General features: G+C 47.9%; 1 protein-coding gene across 2 annotated transcripts in view; it reads left to right on the top strand.

Moving 5' to 3' along the window:
* Positions 1–500: 500 nt before the first annotated feature.
* CDH13 (cadherin 13) overlaps positions 501–22,030 on the top strand; it is a 980,233-nt gene continuing 958,703 nt past the window's right edge. Inside the window, exons 1-2 of one of the 2 annotated variants that reach the window (XM_043435590.1) lie at positions 501–751; positions 10,599–10,652. In XM_043435590.1, the coding sequence (XP_043291525.1) occupies positions 672–751; positions 10,599–10,652 (134 nt within the window). In that variant the 5' untranslated portion in view covers positions 501–671. The remainder of the gene's footprint in view (positions 752–10,598; positions 10,653–22,030) is intronic. The other variant, XM_043435589.1, reaches the window with a different exon arrangement.

Genomic DNA, 22,030 nt, shown 5'->3' with positions numbered 1-22,030 from the left:
TGGAGCGGGCGGCCAGTCAGGCTCTCACCTGAGCAGTTAATAAAATCTATTGCCCCTTGATGGATTTTTTTTCCTGCAAGCTAGAATTGATCTGTCATCTTGGTGATTTGTGAGATGGCAGGGAAACACCAAACACCATCATAACTTGGGCCACGTTGAAAAAAAAAAAATAAGAAGAAAAAGAAAAAAAAAATCCACCGCCAAGTCTTTCCAGGCGTAGAAAGGACTGGAACTGCTGGGGTCATTTTATTTGATTTATTGGAAGTAAAGTGGATCTTATTAACATTTTAATAAAGAGAATCTCTTGCACTGGGCTGCAAGTGGCCGCCAGTTCCTAGTGCAATTCCATTCTTTGGAAAAGTGGCATCAGCTGGCGTTGCCCAGCGTGATTTGTGGGGCTGGGCCCCAACAGTCCAAAAAAGCGAACTGGCTGCCTCCTGCGAGGGGCTCGCGCCAGGCGAGGTGCTCGCCCCGTATCTGCCATGCAAAACGAGGGAGCTTTATGAAGGAATCCGTCTTGTAAAGCCATTGGTCCTGGTCATCAGCCTCTACCCAATGCTTTCGTGATGCTGCCGCTGATCTATTTGGGAAGTTGGCTGGCTGGCGAGGCAGAGCCTCTCCTCAAAGCCTGGCTCCCACGGAAAATATGCTCAGTGCAGCCGCGTGCATGAATGAAAACGCCGCCGGGCGCTTCTAGTCGGGCAAAATGCAGCCGACAACTCCGCTCGTCCTTTGCGTTCTCCTGTCCCAGGTAGGGAAGAGGGGGCTGCTGGGCGCGCCCCGCGCCCCGTTTCTGCATTCCGATTGCCTGGCGCGGGCTGGGCGAGGGGGCTTTCGTGGGGTCGGGGGACTCCGGGTGCGACGACGAAGACAGCTCGGGGGCTCAAAAGGGAGGTCATTCCCAGCCCCTGAAATCCTAGGGCGTTGGGGGGGGGCGGCGGTGGCAGTCTCCCACTCAGGCTTGCGTGTGTGTGTGCGTGTGTGTGTGTGTGTGTGTACGTTCAGGAGAGGTGGAGAGAGCTCCGAGTCCTTTTTTTTTTTTTTTTTGTGCAAGCAGGGGCAACATTCTCGCCTACATCAAGTGGGGTAACTTTGATTCGCCTCCTCTGTAGGCTCATGCATTGGCGAGACTCAGTTGGAGGCGACTCCAAGGAGTCGTGGTTTCCCCCAACGCAGCGCCGATCGGGGAAGAGCAGCTCGGGTCCGGACTGCGGGCTGCCGGGCTGGAGAGGCCGGCCTGGTATCTCCGACTTCGCGGGGCGCCCGGGCCCCCTCGCCCGGCAGGGCGGCGCGCAGGAAGGCGCCTCCGGCCAGCCGAACGCCGCAGCCCGGCTGCCGCTGTCGCTCAAAGGCGCTGGCCGCGCCCGCATCGGGGTCCATTCCCTTCCTGACCTCGGGCCCAGAAGGGCCCGAGCTCATCCCTTTGCCCGGGCGCAGGCCCCAGCAAAGCCCCCTCCCTCCCGCTCCCGCTTTGTCTAGCCCCCTGTAACTACCGCCCCGAGCCCCGACTGCCGCTTCTGCGGTGTTCGAGGGCGGGCTCGGAGCGCGGCAAAAGTTCAAGCCTTGCCCACCAGGCTGCAGCTGCCTGTTAACCCTCCGAGCGCTGAGGCGCCAGGGAAGGGCCGGCGACCCGGGAGAGGGGGGTGATGGAGACGTGGTCCTTCTGCAACCGTCTCCGAGATCTCAGGAAGTTTGTGTGCAGGAAAGGAGGCCAGGCTGGAGGTGCTGGTGGCGGCAGGCTCAGCCCTGCTCTGGGGCCCGTTTTCTGACAGCACTGTGACCCAGTCCCCCTGGCCTTCCTGGCAGCCTACGGGACATGGCATGTGCTGGCAGCCTACAAGTGGGTGGATGAGATCGGGGCAGGGCCAGGCAGAGAGGAGGGAAGGAGACAGGGAGTGCCCTGGGGTGCTGGGAATGGGTGTCGAGTTCCTGGCCAGGACTGCTGGATGCCAGGGCAAGAGGCACACACATGTGTGAGGGTGTGAGTGGGGTGGAGGGGTGGGGGGTGTGGTGAGGCCCCTGGAGTCCCAGGCAGGGGCTGGCTGGACTGCAGAGATGCAGTGCAGCCTTCTGAGGGGAGACCAGGGAGGCATCCACCTTAGGAAATGGGTCAGTGTCCCAGGAAGCAGTAACCATGGTAATGATTCAGTGTGAGGGGGTGAGGGTGGATGATGGTGCCTGGGGACAGAGTAGGGTGCCTGGCTGGTGAGTCCACCCCTAGCTCATGACTTCATTCTTCCCTGGATCCACAGCCCCCTACTCTTCCCTACTAGGGTTTTGGTCTGATTCTCTTGAGGTCCCTGTAGCTTTAAGTCCTGCCACAAATCCTGTGCCTGTCTGTGAGCCAGTTTTCTAGACTTTCTGAACTCTTCACCATCTCTGAGGAGGCGCGTGTGTATATGTGTACGTGTGTGTATATATATACATGCTAACTTAGGAGGGTGGTTCAGAGCATGTCTCTGATTCAGACAGATCCCCTCTGCCATGTGCTGGTGCTACCACCTGGGCAGCCTGCTTAACCTCTCTGAACTTCCAGATTCTCCATGGTGAAGTAATTCTGTCACCTTCCTAGGACTGCTGGGCGGATTAGATTGCATTCAACAGGATGTCCTTGGTAATGCGTTTAGCAGCAGTCCTAGCACTCTGGGAGCTTTCCGTGTCTGGGAGCCCTTACCACCACCTGACCTAGGACTTGACAGTCCTTTTCTCCATGGACGTGCTTGACTTCAGTTTGGATTCCAGGGTTTGCCCAAAGTTTTGTCTTCCTTTGAGCAAATCAGACCACATGCCAGCACCCAGCAATTCCTGTGCTCTAGGGGCTGACATGATGCCTTTTGCAAAGCAACTGGTGTTTCTCTTCTCCCAGGACCTGACTGGCACAGGTGGCTTCTGAAGGCTGTCGTCTCTCTCAGTTTCTTTAGGATGAAGGAGCAAAGGTTTTACTTCGAATTCAGTTGCCTTCCCTGAGAGGCTTATTTCTCTCTTAGACTGTTATTCATAATTAGAGCAAATGTCCACCTTAGGACAGTATCTGATATCCTGGTAGCAACAGTACCTTGCAGGGAAATCATTGTGGTGCAAATCAGTTAACCAGCAAGACGTTCAAGTGCAAAGATCTGTGTGACGTAGTGGAAAGGTGCGGAGAGTCTGGGGGCCTTCGAGCCTACAAGCAAAAACAAAACTTTCCCCAGGCAGAGAGAAAACATAAGAAAGGGGAAAAACAATGTAATAAAGCAAATTAGTCACTTGGACTTAGTGCTGTTCAGGCAAGTATGTGTGTGTTTTTCTACCACCGTTGAAATACACTGGGTCTGGTTTTGGAAGCCATCAATCTCTGTAAGTTTATTGGCTAGGTTGCTGTTTTAGGCATTTTGGAAGAGGGAAGAGGAATTCAAAGCAACAATGGCTGGAAGCTGGCAGTCACCTCTCTTCTCCCCTGGGGCATTTTGGGAAAGGCAGTCCCAGAAGTGGCCTCTGGAATTTGGCTATGGTAAATAATGAATGCAAAACAAATCAAGAGAGGCGTGAGCTAGAAATTCCACTGCAAAATGTGATTCCCCCACCCCCAGCCCAATTTGGGTGTCACATCTAGCCAAAAGCTCCAACAATGAATGAGTAATCTCCCAAGTATTAGGACTGTAGGGAGTGGTCCAGGTTTGGAGAACAGTCACTTGGGAAGTGACTAAAACTATTCCATGGAATTCTGAGATGTTGATTTAAGATGGGGAGGTTTTTCTTGGAGTCAGAATCTTGACTTCCAGGGTGTTAAATGAGAATCAGTGTCTTCTTATGCGCCTGCAACTTCGTATATTGTATTTTAAGGGCAGAGTTTACTTGCAGAGCCCTTTCACTGGGGAGGAAGGATTGTGAGCATTGCAGAGGATCTCTTGCTCTGAGATGGGTTCAACATGTGATAGCCTGTAAGATTCCAAAAGCACTGGGGAAACAGAGACATAAGTGGTGAAAGGAATTGCAAAGTGGTAGCGTTCATGTGTCTGAACAATTTTTTTTAGCAAGTCCTCAAAGAGATTTAATAAATTGCAAGGCTGAATATGTGATCTGAAATTTATGTAACGCTACAGTCTATATTAGAAGCCCCAACAGTCATCTTGGCTAATATCTCCTGCTCTGCCTCCCTCCCTTCTCTCCTTTTCTATCTTTAGCCCGTGTGTTTTCCATTAAATAAAATCTTTTCTTTTCCCCCTAGAAATATCCTCTCTGTGTTACAGCAAAATTGCCCAACAAAGCAATGCACGCAGTAACTGCATTACCTAAAAGTACCAGTATTGGGGTGTGAATGTTGAGTCTCGGTCTGAAGTTCACTGTTGAGGTAAAAGTACAGCTGGTTCCTTGAGAATATCTTTCTTTCCCTCCTTCCAAAAGACAGTTGCTTGGGGAGTCCAGTTAATTTCTGTATAGTGGAAGCTAAAGAAAAGGATGAACTATGGATTCAATTCACATCTGAGTGACAACAGCCAACAGTCGTTCATATTTCTGTGTTTGTGTGTGGGCTCATCTCTGTGTTTTGATCTTGTTTTAATACCTGTTGAAAAATTTCTCCAGAAGAGGGCTCCATCCACAGCATTACAAAATTCTAAATCTACGTCTCATATTTTGAGGAATTTCAGTGTAAAAGCTCCATCAAAACCAAACTAAAATGTTCTCCTTATTTTCATTTCTTTTCTACAAGCTCCCCCAATGAGAAGTCCTGTCATTTTGCACAAATTATCTTTCCTTCCTTTTTTCCCTATTGTCATTATTCTGTTCTATTTTACTCTTCAACTATCTATCCCCTCTGAGTATTAGAGCAGGGAACGTTTCGAAGACCCTGGTAGACAATGCAATATGAAATGTGAGGAAGTTCTGAAATTTCCTGTCATTTGACTTTGGTTGAACCTGGTTTTATTCTTTAGGCAGCCAAACGCATGGCAGGCAAAGTTCTGCCTGTGAAAGGAGGTAATCTTCCCCATTAGGTCACTACCCAGAAAAGTGAATCATTAGCCACGTCCACTCACCCTGCAACACCAGTTGAGAAGGAGAGGGAAATATCGGTCTGTCGTCCAATTACAAATAATCGGTTGAGCAGAATCAATCAGATGACCACCGGTTTTTCCATGTTTCCACTTAGCTGTCAGCAAGGTACCCACATGCCTGGGGGACTCTAACCCTCCTGAAGGATGCTGCCAATACAATTCTCTGCCACTTGTCTCCTGCGTAGCCTCTGAGGACCTCAGGCCTGGCTCCCCATATCTGCACAGACTGTGCAAATGATGACTGGCTGGAGCTGTAGGAGCCCCGCACCTTCACCAGATATGAAGGAGTGGGTTTATTCTAGGGTTAGGGTGGAGAGTGCTTTCTTTCTCTACTGAGGGAAACAGCTATGGGCAGGCTAGGGAGAAGAAACGACATTTCAAACTTGCAATGCAGACTGAGCCAAGGCTCATGGAGATGAATGGGTCACCTTTTGACTTAGCAGGTTGAACCTTCAAGATATCTGCTTGGTGGGACTGAATGCCATTAATCCCAATTCTGTAACTCATGTTTCCAGGGGGAGGTTGCAGAGTAGAAGCCACAGGCCAAATGTAGCTCATGGATGTATCCTGTTTGGCCCAAATGTTTTGAAAAGTAGGATATTGTATATTTAAAAAACAACAACATGTTTCCTGCATTTCGTAAAATGTCAGAAGGTCAGGCAGCCCGAGAACCACATTCCCACAAGGCCACACTTCCCTGGGGCTGAGTCACTGCTGCCCGCTTCAGGACCTGCCTCTGTGCTTGGCCACATCCCTGCCACTCCCTCCGACCCACCATTCCACTGTGCTCATTTAGATCCCCTCCCTGCCCTTGTAGGCGTTTGCATCAGGAACTTCTGGTTTTGCAAATTTGGGGGCTTGATCAGACTGATGTTGCCTATTTTTCAGTGATAGGCCATTTGAAAAGGAAGGGACTAGCCCCTTGTTGATCACTCTGTTTGAACTACATGGATGTGAACTTTGTAAGAACATGACCAGGGGCATTCCTCCCTGAGAACGTTATCACCACCAAAAGCGGTTAGGTGACTAGGGCTACCCGGAGCATCGCAACACCCAGGTCACTGTTTCCTGTGGAATCCTTACCCCCAGAGAAGTGACACGCTGCAGGTCTGAGTCAACCTGAGCGCTGGTGCGTCGTAAACCATGTTATGCGTCAGCAGCCAAGGGGCTCTGGGACCACTGGACAGAACGCAGGCCCCAGTGCACTGTACAGAGGGTTACGCCGAGGGCATCCCTGCCCTAGAAGCACAGTGGCTCCCTGGGCGTCGCCTTCCCGCAGTGTTGCTCACCCACAGTAACTGCGTCATCAGATCATCGCCTCAGTCCTGCAGGGGACTCTGGGAGCACGGAGCCAACACGCAGAGCGTTTATAACCTCAGGGTAATGTTGGCTCCGTAGCTCTGTTGTCTAGAGTGCTTTTATACGCGGGACATTGTCACCTCTAGTGCCAGCTGCAGTTTCCGTGGTGTTTTTATAACTGTTTTTAGCAGTTAACACCCACCACAGTCTTCATGTGGTGCTAATGCTACAATTAATGTTCTCTGGCTCCATAAATACTAGACTAATCTGTCCACTCATCCCACACCAGCAGGTGAACCTCAGATAAGTATTGTTTTCAGTAGCTGCAGACCTCAAAGGTCAGGGTAAATATAACTACATACATATACCCAAAAAAATAAATAAATAAAGGGGATTGTTTTCCTTCTGTCAGTTGCCAGCAGAAGTCAAATTCCTGAAAATTAGCCTTAGCATTAGGCACGTTTTAACATGTCACGTCTCATTTCAAAGGGCCCCAGCGAGTGTCACCCCGTCTGCTACAGAAGCACAAAGCCCCTGTGTCTCCCAGCCGAGCTCGGGCCGGGCTGGGGTGGAGGGAGCAGCTGCTGAGCTGAGCACAGCCCTGCACATGCCTGGGCAGGGCCAGGAAGTGAGCTCAGCCTCTGGGGGAGCCTGGGGACCCCGCGAGGAGCGCGGCAGCCTCCACTCCTGCCTAACACGGCCTGCAGGCCAAAGCCTCCTTCCTGGGGGTTGGCAGGGAACTGATTTTCCATGTGCCGCGGAAGGTGGTGCCTGTGAATGCCTGAAGCTGGAGCTGCTGAGATAATCACCCTGTCGATCGATCCATGTAGGGTCTGCGGAGAGCTACAGGACCCCACTCGTGGAACCCACGTCTGACTTAGGCCACACAGGCACGGCCTCCAACTGCTGTAGGCTGCCGGGCACCTGGGATCATCTAACTCAGGGGTTGCACTCTACGGGCCTCTGGGCCGATTCCTGCCTGCAGCCTGTTTTTATAAATAGTTTCATTGGAATGTAGCCAAGCCCATTCATTTATATAATTATCTGTGGCTGGGCTTATGCTATAACAACAGAGTTGTTACACCATATGGCCCACAAAGACTAAAATATTTACTATTTGGCCCTTTGCAGAAGAAGTTTGCTGACTCCTGCTCTGGCTCAAAATTACAGCCAGAGAGTCCGCAGGGAGGGAGACATTAAAGGTTTATATGAAGAATCATCCCTCCTAAGCCCCAAGCACTCGAGCAACTTGACCTCAGGGACGTTCACCTGGGACCAGGTGGATTTGGTAAATACCTGTGATATTCAGGCAGGCCCTACTATGCTCAAGGAACACCTGTTAGTAAGGCTGATTCAGTCTCTGCTCTCTTGGGCCTCAGACCCTGGCAGGAATCATTAATGATTCAAAACAGAGACAGCTTCTAGAGGGAAGGAAACATGGTTGTGTCAGATCCTGCCAGTCTATATGTTTCGCTTGACCGTGCCCCATCTTTCCCCTCTACTAAAATACAGGCTCCGTCACAGCACATGCTGTCATCTGATTGAATCACTGGGTGTTCCCAGGGCCTAGAACAGAGCCTGGCAGATAGTAGACCCTCAGTAAACATGGATGAATGAGTGAATATGAGAAAGGCATCAGACCTCGATGAAGAGTCTGGGAGGCTTCCCTGATAGCCTGCTGCTTGGGCCAGAGTTTGGAGGAGCAGCGAGGCTTATGGACACAGGAACGCCAGGGTGTGGGTGGTGGGGGAGCTCCGTGCAGGAGGAGACCCCGCAGCCCAGAGAGTGGCGTGGGGAGCGGCTGGGGGTGCCAGACCCACCGGGGCCTCATCAGCCACCTCAAGGATTTGGGTGTTTGTGCTGGAGCAATGGGGAAGTCATTGAAAGCAATGTGGGGAGGGTCCAGCGTGACAAGGCCAGATTTCTATTTTGAAAAAGTAATTTGGCTGCAGTGTAGCTGGAGGATGGAACTGGATATGAATTGGAGGAGAAGCCAGTCTAGGCCTGCAATCATGAGAAGAATCCAGGGACTCTTGTCACTCTAGACCCAGGGAGTGAGTGCAGATGGGAGAAGTAGACACAACCTCCTCAGAGCATCCAAAAGACATTTAGGGGAGAATTCGCCAGGGCTTGGCATCTGGGTTTGAGACGGCAGGACAAGGGCTAGGGAGGGGTTAAAGATGCAAGCTTGGGTTCTCCTCCACTTGGCAGAGAGCTGGAACCATTTGCCCCAAACAAGGAACCCAGGTGTTTGACATCATAAACGAGGTCAGAGGGCCATCTCCATGGAGATGTGTGAGCCAGGCTGCAGCAATGCTCCTTAGGCGAGGCATCCAGGCCCTGGTGACGCTAATGCCTGCAGACCAGTCCGTGCTTGCAGCAGGGATGGGCACCACGGGGCCTGGCAGTGCCCTTGCCTAGAGTGACTGATGTGTAGCCTCTGTAATTAACCAATCTCTGAGGCTTTTCATGCAAAAGATATTTGAGAGAAACATTGCCAAGCCCTTTAATCGTTTCTTGAACATTTAATCAGCAGCACTAGAAATATTTCCTACATGAAGCAAATAATGATCTACTACTTTCAGCAATCACATTGCGAATGCTAAGAGGCCTTCATTTCAGCATAGGATATAGCCTCGGCAATGCTTACGTTTCTTGGTGTAGTAGCAGAATCTTCAGCTGGGTGCCGGGCAGTGGTGTCCTGGTAAAAGTATAACAACTGCTGTCTCAAAAGAAAAGCAGCACAGGTACGTTATCCTCAGAAGGTGAGCGATGTACAGTCGTCCACGTGCTAAGTATTTACGGAAGCATTTGGGGAGTTCATAGGTAAACAAGATGGATAAGAACCCTGTTATTGTGGGTCTTGTGGTCTTCCGAGGGCTGCCAATAAGAAACAAGCAATAAATAGCTGAAATAGTACGAATTTGGTAATTATTACAACCGGAAACAATGGGAGCTAAACTGGCACTAAGAGCGAACTACGCTCTCTCCTTCCCTCCCATATTTTCTGCTCTCCCCATACTTTTTCATTTCTGGCAAGTGCCAAGAATTCTGCTAATTTGGGGATGCAGAGACGAGTGCTATTACACAGTCCTGGTCCTCAGTAGGGGAAGTTCTGGAGGTGAACCAGGGTCTCTGGTCTCCTGGGACCCAGAGGAGCTGGTGTCTTAGTTTAGGAGCGTCAGGGAGACTTCTGAAGCTTTGAGAATCCAATCTGAATTCTGACCCAGCCTTTTGTGTGCTGTGCGCCTCTGATCAATTACCCCTTTCTCCCTCCTCTTCTTCTGTTTCCTCCTGTGTCTAAACAAGAATGGAGAATACCAATACCTGCCTATCAGGGTGCTGGTGAGCATTAAATAAATGTATGCTCATGGCTTCATCCCATAATTGCTAATGCTGGGAGCTTAAGGAATGCTGGTTGCTTTAACTTTAACACATGGTGCTGCAAGGCACTTTATGGTTTGAAGGTACCGGGGGGCCTTGGTCTTGAGTATCTAACTAACTTACAGGGGAAAAATACTCATGTACTTAAAACTGTACAGACATTGAAAAATAAAAAATTAAGTTTGCTCCCCAGAGAAGGATTTGCCAGTTCTCATACTGTGGCTCCCCAAGGATCATTCCCCTGGGGATTTTATGCCTCATAAAATCATTTGATCTGGTGGGATCATATCTTCAAGATGTTTCTTCCCAGCAGCTGTTCCCAGGAGGCTTTATCAGGACAGTCTGTATGTGGGTATGCTTGTCAACACCATGAGCATATTATTTAAAATAAATCAAAATAACTGTAATAAACTTGCTGTATAACTTACTGCTAAGTACCATTACATACATTACCTCAAATTCTTATTGCAACCCTTAGGGGCAAGTATTCTTGTCTTCATTGTATATATGATGAAAAGAAGTTCAGAGTGGTTGAGTCATCTGCCTAAGGCTACACAGCCACTAAGAACTGGGACCAGGGGTTGAACCCATGCTTTTCTGATTTCTGTGCATGTCCATTTTCCTCCATATTTCCCTAATGTACAAAAACTTGCTCCCTTGTCCCCTCAAATGATGTAAGAATTCTCTTCTTTCACTCTTTTGTTCTCTGACTCTCCTAGAGTCGAAACAGCTGCCTGCAGCCACCTCATTTTTGAACTCCCGATCTCTAAAAGGAGGCCTGGGACCCAGACCTTCTCTCTGGATTACCAGTTACAACCTTCAGAACTGGTTTAGCTCAGGGTTATCTGTATTCTTTATCACTGAGTCCTTGCTTTTGATCAGGGACAAACAACTCACCCACACCTTAAGCTTCCCCCAACAAGAACAGCCATCCGAGTGAGGATCGCCACACAGATGCCAGGACCCAGCCTAGGTGTGGCTTCTCTGCAGGTAATTCCACTGTGCAGGTTAATTCTCTGGCAGTTTCCTGCCTGCCCCTGAGCCCTGAGGCTGGACGGCATCCCTCTCAGGGAGTGCCGAGGACTTCACTGTCCAAACCAGTGCCTCCTGAGTGCCACTGTCTGCAACACTGTTTTCTCAGTCTATAGGCAAATGAGAAATATGCAGCCTGTAGCTATATGCAGACACTCAGATCTATAGAGTTGCAATTGGACTGAATCTAAACTGAAGTTTGTGCCTAGCTCAGTTGCTCAGTCATGTCTGACTCTTTGTGACCCCATGGACTGTAGCCTGCCAGGCTCTTCTATCTATGGGATTTTCCAGGCAAGAATACTGGAGTGGGTTGCCATTTCCTCCTCCAGGGGATCTTCCCGACCCAGGGACTGAACCTGTATCTCCTACATTGGCAGGCGGATTCTTTATCAGTGAGCTACCTGGGAATCCAAACTGAAGTTTAGTTGCATTTTATCAGATGAGTTTTCTTATTCCTCTTAATTCAGTATAAGGGCCTTTACCTAGGGTAGCCACTAACTCGTTGAACATCTGTTGAGTCCCTGTTATGTGGCTGGCACCGCTTCACGTCCTGGAGGTAGAGTAGGGGGCATTCACAGAGCCCCTCTGCCAGGTACACACACTCCCCCTCTGTCCCAGTCCTCGCCACCCACACAACGGTCGTACCTTTCTGCCTCTCTCAGGATGTTTATATCTGCCTCAGTCTAGACAGTTCACACTTGACTGAGTCATTCATTTAACAAATATTCACTGATCAGCGACTGTATCTTAAACATGGTGCTTGACACTGGGTAAGCAGCAGTGATTAAGAAAGACAAGATTGCCTGCCCTCGTGGAGTCTATGTTCTTGTGAGGGAGAAAGAGAATGAAAAGCAAATCTAAGTAAACATGATAATTTTGGAAAATGATAGTGCTATGAAAAAAAATTAAAATGGGCTAGGCAGTTGTTCTGAGCTCACCCACTACTCTCTCTTGGGATGGAAAGTTCATTATTCTGATGCTACGACCTTTCTACTTTTTCAGGTTAAAACGCCCTATGATTTGTGGAATGAAGTTGGTTGATACATAGAGGGCATTTTTGTCCTCAGTGGCAAGGTGCTGTTGGCAAAACTTTGTCCAGTCTCTATTTTTAGCTCTTCTTGAAATTTTGCTTTTGGGAATCTAAAACTATGGCAACCAGTGATTTAAACCACAGGCAGGTAATCTCCTTCTATAAAGGGCTATCGAGTAAATATATGGTCTCTCTTGCAACTACTCAGCACTATCAATGCAGCATAAAAGCAATAACAGACAATATGTAAACTGATGGTCAGGCCTGTGTTCCAATAAAACTTTATTTACAAAAACAGGCAGAGCTGGGTTTGGCCCTCAGGCTGTAGGTTGCTGACCCATTGTCTAGTCTAAACCATTAGCCATCTCACCAGTTGGTCAAATTGGAACAGAGCAGAGCCCAGGGATAGAGACCAGACCTTTTTCTTTGTTCTCTCGTCTCCATGAGAAATGTAGTACTTCTTTAGGACCACATATCACTGTTGATTCTCCTCAACTTAGATCAAGGTAAAGATTTTGGGAGTCAACTATGGAAAGCAATTCTTAGACCAGCTCTAAAATATACAATATTTAAGCCTTTACAGTAATTATCTTGACTAATTCTTAAGGCTTTCTTATCACCCAAAGGTATATTGGTGCTAGGCCCTATATCTTGGATTGAGTTTCCCCAAATAGTAATGGAGACATAGGCTTCGATGACGGGAGCTGATGTGAGAGAGAATTCCAGTTCATAGAAGTGAGAACTGTGAAACAAGAAAGAAGGGAAGCCAATTAAAAAGCGTATCTTTGAGCTGGTTATTGTCCTGGGCAACTGAGGCCCACTGCTGCTGAGGGCCCTTGGAAGAGCTGTGTAAAACTCACTTTAGAATGGTCCCTCTGCTGGATAGGAGTCTGTCTTTCATCGGTCAGGGGTGGCCCCTGGTGCCAAAATTCCTGTCTTCCCACTGAGCCTTTGTGACCCTGGGGGCAACCATGATTTTGGAAGAGTTCTTGAGCAGAAAGATGAAGAGGCGTGGCAGGTGCTTGGATGGGCAGTGTATGCCCTGGGTAGAACATGACTTTGTGAGGGATTCCAGTTGCCACTATTGTGAGTTACAGAAAACTTCCTTAGTAGAGTTAATGATAAAGGAAACAGTTGCGGTGGTTGTTTTTATCAACCCTCCAAATTCAGTTTAGTACCTACCTGCAAATATGCTCTTTCCCACTAGATGGTACCAGTATGCCAAAGCCCTGGAATGCTCCCTTAGGACCTCGTTTTTGGCGTGTAATATTTTCCCATTACTTTTGAATAATTAAGGAATAAGCAAGTTGAGAGTGGAGGAACAGACTATGGGTGTTTGGGAGACAGAAGATGGAAGAAAAGTAGAGGTTGTCTAAATAATTACCCTCATTCATTCATTCACCAACAGATCTTACTGACTACCTTCAAAGCACTCAGATGTCTTCTTGGCACTGGGAATACAGACGTGAACAGTGTACACACAGTTCCTGCCCCAGTGAGCTTCCATACTGGTTGGGGGAGGGACAGAAAGAAAGGAACAGGTAGATACACGGTGTGTGCCGGGTGGTGATGAGTGCTCTGGAGAATGACAAGGTGGGCAAAGGGTGGGGCAGGAGAAAGCACCGCCCTTCTCATTTCTGCCTGTCCCGTATGCTGGTAGGTGAGAGATCCTTTCCACCTGGTTCCTAAACCCAGTTCTGCCACTCACCAACCCCTTATGAGTATGTTTATGTGGTTTATTTTCAAAATGATTCTGTGAATTTGTGGAGGGCAGAAGTGGTGCTTTGCAAATTGGCATTGACCAGCTGGAACCTACTGCAGCCTAACACCCGACTCCGCCTGGTACTTGTTGGCTGATTTCGTTTATCTGGAATCACTGTGAATTATTGTTGTCGACACACAATAGAGTCACATTTTACCCAAGGGTTAGATTACACAGTCAAGGTTTAAGGCAAACACAGAGTCTTCATTAACCTTGAGATCTCTTCAGTTGCCCATTAAATTGCAATGTGTTCGGTTTTGTGTATGCAACCCTTACTGTAATCAATATGTAACAATGTATAAATGCATGCAGGGATGTACAGTGTGTAGTGAGGGATATATGCATGATATAATTTTACAGAATTTAATTGCAGTATTTACATTGTTCTTTTTCCTTCTCTTTTTGGTGAAAGACCTGGATTTCTGTTAAACATGCATGTGATAAGACTTGGCATCCATTTAAACTGGTTTCCCAATCATATAGTCCCCACCAGGCTGTGTACTGGGGGAGGGCAAGAGCTCTGTTTTTTGTGCTCTGTTCATCTTTGGATTCCCACCACCAGTCACGCGCTTTGGGGCAGAGGAACAGCAGACTAGTCATATTTGTAGTCATGGCCGTAATGGAGGTTGACATCTCAGTAGTGCCTAATGTGAGCTGAGCCCTGTGTGAGTGTTTTAGATGTATTGGTTAGCACATTCAATCCTCCAATGACTCTGTGGTATATCTAGTATGATTTTAATTCCATTCTACAGATGGAGAAATTCCAGGGGAACTTGGTAAAGGTCACACAGCTTTTTAGCTCTGAGGCTGAGATTCAGACTTGGGCAGTCCTTGACACAAAATGCTACGTGTTATGTGACTCTATGAAATGGAAAGAACTGCCCAGAATAGGCAGATCCACATAAACTGAAAGTAGGTTAGTGGTTGCCTAGGGTCCGGGGGAGGATCCTAACACCATTATGGGGCAGTGCCTGGCAGGACACCTTGTAGGTTAAGAGCTCAGGCCTTGGGGGAAAGTGGAATTACAGTTTGAATCCCAGCTCTGCCGCTGCAGGGCTGTGTGGCCATGGACAAAGTTGCTTAAACCCTCTGTGCTTCAGCTGCCAGGTCTTTGAAATGAAGGCCGTGATATCTATCTGATACGACTGGGATGGGGATTCAGGACAACCCTGTAAAACCCTGGTCTAGCGAACCACGAGACCTTGGAAGTTGGTTCTTTGAAGAGGTAAATGGACAGGTGTTAGCATGGGTGTTAACCATTTGCCTGTAAGTGTCACAGTCTCAGCCCGAGTTCTCCCGGAAGCAGGTTCCGAGGGGAGAATTTGAACACAGTTAATTTCATGTGGGAGATGAGCCAGGGAGAACTGTAGCGGGGTGGGGAAGCAAAGCAAGGAAGCGAGGCAGTTATGTGACGTGCCTGTGGCTCAGACAGCTGCTCCTGCAGGTACACGGGGCCTCTGGGAGCCGGTGTGGGCCCCTCAGCGCTATCCCACCTGTGCTCAAATCTAGGTGGGCGTTGTTTTGGAACTGTCCCCGCTGGCATCGAGTTTGAGCACTATTGGACCGCTGGCTCCACTAGTGGACTCTTGTTCCAGAGAAAGCCCTTAGTAAAGAGCTGTAGGTTCTTGCAGTGGAAGTTGGGTCCATTAGTGAACAGCCAGAAGGGATATGGCCTTGTCAGTGGGAAGATGTCAGCATGTGCTGCATCAGTATCACAAGGCACAAAAACAGTAAAGCCCAGTAATCTACATCTGAGTCAGTAATCTACATCTGAGAAGTTAAAGAGGTTAAAAGCTAAATACTACAGAAAAAGATGTGCAGAAATACTTTTCAGCATATGTGTTGGCACAAATTGGAAATAATGACAATAACCAGCATTCATTGAGTATTTGCCATGTGCCTGGCTCTCCTAAGTGCTTGACAAATAAGCTAAATTTCTAGCAGATGGAAACTGGTTAACTGACTCAATGGAATATTACACAGGCACTAAAGGGGAAAGTTATGAAGACAGCAATGACATGAAAAATATCACCAAAGTGAAAAATGAATACTGAATAGAATGTGTGTGGAATAGGATTCTTACTAAGCAAAAAGTCTGTATATATGGAAAAGAGTTGTGAAATCTGAAAGGATATTTTTCAAAATGTAACTGTAGCTTTGTTCACATGATGGGTTTCTGAGTGATTTCCTGCCCTCCCCCCTTTTCAGTTTATAAGTCTCCACTGATGTGTGTATATTACATTTATAACGAAAAACATAATAAACTTGAAAAGTGAAAGAAGAAAAAATGGAATAAATAGATACTAGAGAGTCAGTGGAGATTTTGAAGACGGGAGTAACGTAGTGAAAAATAATATTTCAGAAAAATTAATGTGGGGGTGGTGTGAAAGATGGATTGGGTCCAGAAAAACCCAAGGCAAGTCCAGCTTGTGAGCTAATGAAGGTCAAAAGAAGTGTGGAAGAGAAAGGACCAGATTTAGAGGCTTGCTGGTGAATGGACTGGTGGGGAAGAAAGAAAAAGCAAGCCAGAAATGATCTCAGGACTTAAAGGCTGATTGGGAGAAAGCTAGCAATGAGACAATTCGTATGTGTTGAGTACCTCTTTGAGCCAGGTTACCTTATATCTGCTGTCTCATTTAAACCTAACAACAATCCTGTAAACCATGTTTTAAATATTTGTTTTATAGGTGAGGTAATAGATGGTCAGAAAAGTAAATGACTTGTCCAAGTTTACAGAGAATCTGAACTCAGATAAGTGTTAAATGAACTGGGCAGATTTGGGCAGATAGATGAATGGCTGATGGACAAATGGATTGGTAACCATGTGAGGGGGAAGAAATACAGAGTATTACAATGTCAAAGTAGGAAAGAGGGAATTTCAAGGAGGAACTTGCAGACATCTTAGAAGGTAAAGAAGGAAGGGATGGGGAAAGTATTAGATTCTGCAGGAAGAAGGAATGGCCACTGCAGTCAAGAAAGAGGAAGTCAGCTTAGCTGCATTGGCAGGGGTGAGGACGCTGTAGGGGGGAACCTATGAAACGACTGGTCAGACTATGTACAAACTTAAAGACAGGCACAAGTCTAAGGAACCGATGAAACGTTAGAAAGGAGGCGGGATGTCAGAGAGCAAAGGGAAGGAGCGGGGAAGTGAAGGAGAGAGAGAAAAAGGAAAAGCACTTACTGGTTAAGAATGAGGGCACCAGGCTGCCTGGGCTTGACTCTCAGCTCCCACTGTCTTGGGCAAATCCTGTTCATGACTCTTTGTCCGAGTCTCCTCATTTGGTAAATGGGGAGGATAGTGATAGCTCCATCCCAGGGGCTTCTTAGGGGCTTCCCAGGTGGCGGTGGTGGTGAGGAATCTGCCTGCCAGTGCAGGTAGACACAAGAGATGAGGGTTCGATTCCTTGGTTTGGTAAGATCCCTTAGAGAAGGATATGGCAACCCGCTCCAGTATTCTTGCCTAGAAAATTCAACACAGCGCCTGGTACAGTGTATATTCAAAGTGGGCAGAGATCATGGTGTTTCTGTTTTTTCTGGCCGCAGCTCATGGCATGTGGGATTTTAATTCTCAGACGAGGGACTGAACCTGTGCTCTCTGCAGTGGACTTGCAGAGTCTTAATCACTGGACCACGAGGGAAGTTTAGGGATCTTGTGTCTTAATCATCACAATAAATGCCATCACTTAGGAAGCAGTCCCAGGCTACAGATCAAGAAACTGAAGCTTAGTCACTGAATGTGTCCTAAGAACATACACCTGGAAGCCCAGCCGCATGCTGCTGGGGACAGCAAGTGGTCAGCTCTCCCATCCTTCAGGAGAAAACATTTTGTCTAACACCCTATGCACAGCTTTATTAGATGGAGATTAACCTTCTGCAATTTGCAGGAAATGAGATGCATTAGGTTTCACTTTTTTTTTCTTTTTGACCAAAGAGTTAATAAACAGAGGCTGCTCATTAAAGCAAAGTTCAGAGGAGTTTGGAAGGCACTGGAGAATAGCTGAGGGAGCCAAGTAATGAAGCACTTGGAAGACTGGGAGGGGGTAGATGAAGATCCATCAGACCCCAGCAAGCATTGTGAACTCAGCGCCCTTTCTCCATTCTGGAAAGTTTTATGCTCTTATAATTGATGCTTGAAGAAGTCTGCACTCTGCAGACTCGGCATGAGGAATCCTAAAAGCCTTATTAACCCAGCCACTTAGCCTTCCTGAGTGTAACCCCTACCCTGGCTATTTCGGTTCAGGATTATCTGAGCCCCTAAATGTTCCGCCGGTGGGATGGAGTTCAACTCAGTGCTGCTCCCTGGTCACTCTGCTTCCAAATCTCCCTGTCTGTCTAGGGCTGGCTGCTGGCAAGCCTGCTCGCTCCTGCCCTTGGTGATCCGGGAACTTGCCAAGGAAGCATTCTCTCCGAGGCTGAGTCGCCAGAGAAATTGCACACCCGGGATTGATTTTGCACAGGGTAGAAATGAGTCTGTACATGGGGCAATAGAGGCACTGTCCCAGGCTCCAGTCTGCAGGAGAACCAGTTCAGGCTGGTTGGAGGTCCAGGGGTGCAGGGCGGCAAGCAGCTTAAGTCCAAAAGTTAAAAAAGTAAACAGATAAACAAGTGAAATTGAGGGGTGTGTTTTTCCAGGCTGGAATGGGCTTTCTCTTTCTGTGTTAAGAGGGCTTATCTGGTGCTGCAGGTCTCTACCTGGTGCATGGTTTTTTTGGGGGGGTCTGGGGGGTGGAGTCGGAGACAGCACCCCTCATTAGGCACATCCCCTGCTGGCAGGTGGGGCCCCAGGGAGATGCGATTAGCTTGACGCAGTCTCCCCAAGGGCAGAACTTTAATTTGCTTCCGTGGTAAGGCTAAGAACCATCATCATCATTTGTGCTCTAACAATTATTATTTAATTAAATGACACCCTAGTGATTACTTCAGTTAAAAAGTATCATTTATGGAACATCATCTCTGTCTCAGGCACTCGACTAAGTGTTTACACACGGAATGTCTGGTTCAAGTCCCTGAATGCCGGAGTTCCTATGATTCTTCTCACCTTGTAGATGAGGAGTTCACCGTCTGTGGGGCTTGCTCACAGAGTGTCTTCCTTCATCTCTGCTCCACCCTCAGGACCCTGCAGGTGAGGCTTGCTGTAAGGAGCCTGAGCCCCAGAGACCTTTCTTCTTCAGCAAATAATTGGCAGAATCAGGACTCGGATCTGGTCCTCCTGACTCTTCATTGTTGCAGCTACGTTGGGAGGGAGAGGTGGTGTTTGTTCACTAAATGCCTTCTCTCCAGCCCAGAGGAAAGTTTCCCGTGCACTGTTTCAGTTCTCAGTCAGGAGGGTATGGCTTTCCCACGTTACAGATGAGAAGACTGAGGCTCAGAGAGGGGAAGCCTTTGGAAGAAAGCCATTCTGCAAGTCATGGGGAGTAGAGCTGGGCTTGTGGCTTCCTGTTCTTGTTCCTCCCACCCCGCGGGTTTGCCCTGCTATCCGCAGCTCTCCACGCGGTGCCTCGGACAGCAGAAACTACAGCAGGTGATTTCCCAGCAGGTTCAGCGGCAGAGTGATTCTGGCCTTGGACCTTCGGAATTAGGATGGGTCATTGGTGTTGACAGTTGAATAGGCTGCTGGCAATGTGATCCTGGCCTGAAGGGAAGAACGGACTTGACTGAGACTTTTGGCAGGACCAGCTCTGTTCAATCAGAACAAATTTGGGGGACACGACTGAGCGACTGAACTGAACTTTCGTCTTCCTGGAGGCTGTAAGTTCCGATTTGCACTTTGAAAGCAACTTGCTGGGCCAACCTTTTGTTGCTTCCTTCCTCTGCCGTGCACAGTCATCAAAGCACAATTCTCAGGACATGCTAACATTACAGCGTTTTCTAGGGAGACCATTGTGCCGAACCAGGCTCAGGTTCTGGGGAGGTTGGGGGTACCTTGTAGAGTTGGATCTCCATTTCCCTGGGGTCTTGTGCTTTGGAAAAGCATTATTTGTTTGTCATTCCTGACTGTCACTGGTGACACCTCCAGGCTCTGAAAGGTTACAGGAAAATAACAGGCTTCTGGCAGTTTCCAGCAGGTTCCCTTTCTCACCTGGGCCAGGACTGTTCATGTGCTTTTCACTTGTGACAGGATGAGGAGGGCTTGGTTAAATAAGCATCGGCTGCTCTTTATTCAGCTACCTTTCTGATTAATGGCATCAGAAAGCCATTCATCTGGTGCGAAGATAGACAGGTGGTTGCCATCACTACACTGTGGGCTTTTGAAGTTTGCTCTATGATGTGATTACAGAACATACTTAGCTTGTGCACCAGGGGGTAAGGTTGACCTTTGATCCTACTCCTCATTTAAAAATCACAGATCTTAGAAAATGAACCAATCTAGGAAGATGCTAGAAGCTGCATTTGCTGCTGAGGTTGACTGTCAAACCAATTTAACTAGCCTGCTCTTCCTAGAATTCTGGTTTTTCTGATTAAAACAGATGACCTTTAAGCCTTTTTTTCCTCTGACAATCTCTAGAGGACATCTGGTCTTTTGTGAGTTTCGATGGGAACCCAGAATCGTGCCACTACTGTGGCTTCCAAATGAGGAATGTGCACAAAGCATCGATCGGAAGAAATCTGAGACCGTTATCCAAACTGAGAGTGCATGTTCTTTACCTTTCTCTCTCATGCATTCATTTAATTAATTCACTCATTCATTTATACAGAACTTATCATATGCCAGTTCTGTGATAGGAACAGTAGTAAGGAGGTAACAGAATAACAGTCCCTGACCACAGGATCTTATGATTCACGAGTTGAAACACTAAACAGTCAACATTGTCAAGACAGGATGATAGGACTTGGGACCATTCATCCACTTGGAAAATCATCCGGTTTTGGTAAGTATCACCAGACAGTTTTCCAACGTGGTTGTAAAGAAGGCAGGAGGGGGTTTCTGAGAACCTGATAGTGTTTTATTTTTTGACCCCAGTTGCATGACACCTTGTGGAAAATACTGAACTTATATACTGAGGCTTTGCACACTTCTTGTGCAAAGTAGTACCATGCATTTGTGTGCGAGCTCTGTCGCTGAGTCGTGTCTTACTCTTTGCAATCCCATGGACTGTAGACCATCAGGCTCCTCTGTCCATGGGATTTTTCAGGCAGGATTACTGAAGTGGGTTGCCATTTCCTTCTCCAGTGGATCTACCTGAACCAGGGATTGAACCCATGTCTCCCGCATTGCAGGCAGATTCTTTTTCACTGAGTCACGCAGGAAGCCCCCAAGTAGTACTGTGGTAGAATTTAAGTTAAAAAAATAAAGAAATAAATGATTATCAGCTTCAGGCCCTTTGGGAGCACAGAGCAATGGCTGTCCTTTACCTGGGGGAGGATAGTGAGATTGAAGAAGACTTTCTAGGGTAGATGACGGATATTTGAACTGGGCCAGGAAGAATCAGCAGGAAATAGGCAGTCAGAAAATGGGGTGGGATGTACTTGCCCAAAGCCCTGGGTCAGAAGGAAGGCATGGAGGGGAGGGAGCTGGCAGTCGGGGCTTGGGAGGGCTGTGAGTTGCTTGATGTGGCTGGAGCCCAGTAAGTGGGCCTGTAGACATAGGAGAGGTCAGCAGGGGAAGATTCTGGACTGTTTCACAGACGCAGTGTCCCGAAAACAGCAGGAGCCATGAGAGATTTGTAAGCAGCAGAGTGACAACGTCAAGCACCGCCTCTGTAACACTCAGCATGCTTGTGCCCGCATGGGGTTGTGAATGGGAGACGTTTAGGTGTCTTTTGCAGTAGTCCCAAAGAGGAAGGCTGAAGGCCCCATTTAAGGAACCGAGACAGGAGAGGAGCAGACAGATCAAAGATTTGGAGGTATCATACAATCTTCCTGAAACTTGTTGGTCATACATGAAACTTGTTGGTCAACTGCAAGGTGGTGGGGAGTGGTTGTTAGGGGGAGAGATGGGAAGAAATCAAGTTTCTCTTCCAACCCAGCCTCTGGTGAGAACCCCTCAGAGAGAAACATTTGGGCCTGAGCGCCGGTTTGTCTTATTACATAAACCACAAAGATCCTCATTAGCCATTCCAGAAACATCTGTGTATGCCGACAATATATCAAGGCAGTCAGGGAGGGCCTGAGGATATGAGATGGAAGGGCCCAACTCTTGCCCTCAGGAGCCAGCTGTATAGTGTGGGGAGGCTACAGGTCCTGTTCTCTCTGCCTCGAACTTCAGAAGGTGTGTCTGAGTTTTCATGGTGGTGTCAGTGTCTTCTTTGATTCAAGGTCAGTTCCCCAGCCCCTGCCGGCTCTGATATCGCATCCCCAAATCCCTGGCAGAAGGGATCATTCCTAGAAGCAGCTGTGAGCCAAGCATATAACATTGCATAAATGTTTGAAAACTTCTCCTACTTCTCAGAATGCAATTCTGACAGTGCTGAAGGCTGCCAATTAAATGAAGATTTAGATAAAGGCTGTGTGGGAGAGGGAACGCAATATTCTTAAACCTAATAATGGTTT

This window comes from Cervus canadensis, chromosome 18, assembly GCF_019320065.1.
Source record: "Cervus canadensis isolate Bull #8, Minnesota chromosome 18, ASM1932006v1, whole genome shotgun sequence".
Classification (NCBI taxonomy): Eukaryota; Metazoa; Chordata; class Mammalia; order Artiodactyla; family Cervidae; genus Cervus; species Cervus canadensis.
This window is presented reverse-complemented; position numbering and strand designations above follow the sequence as displayed.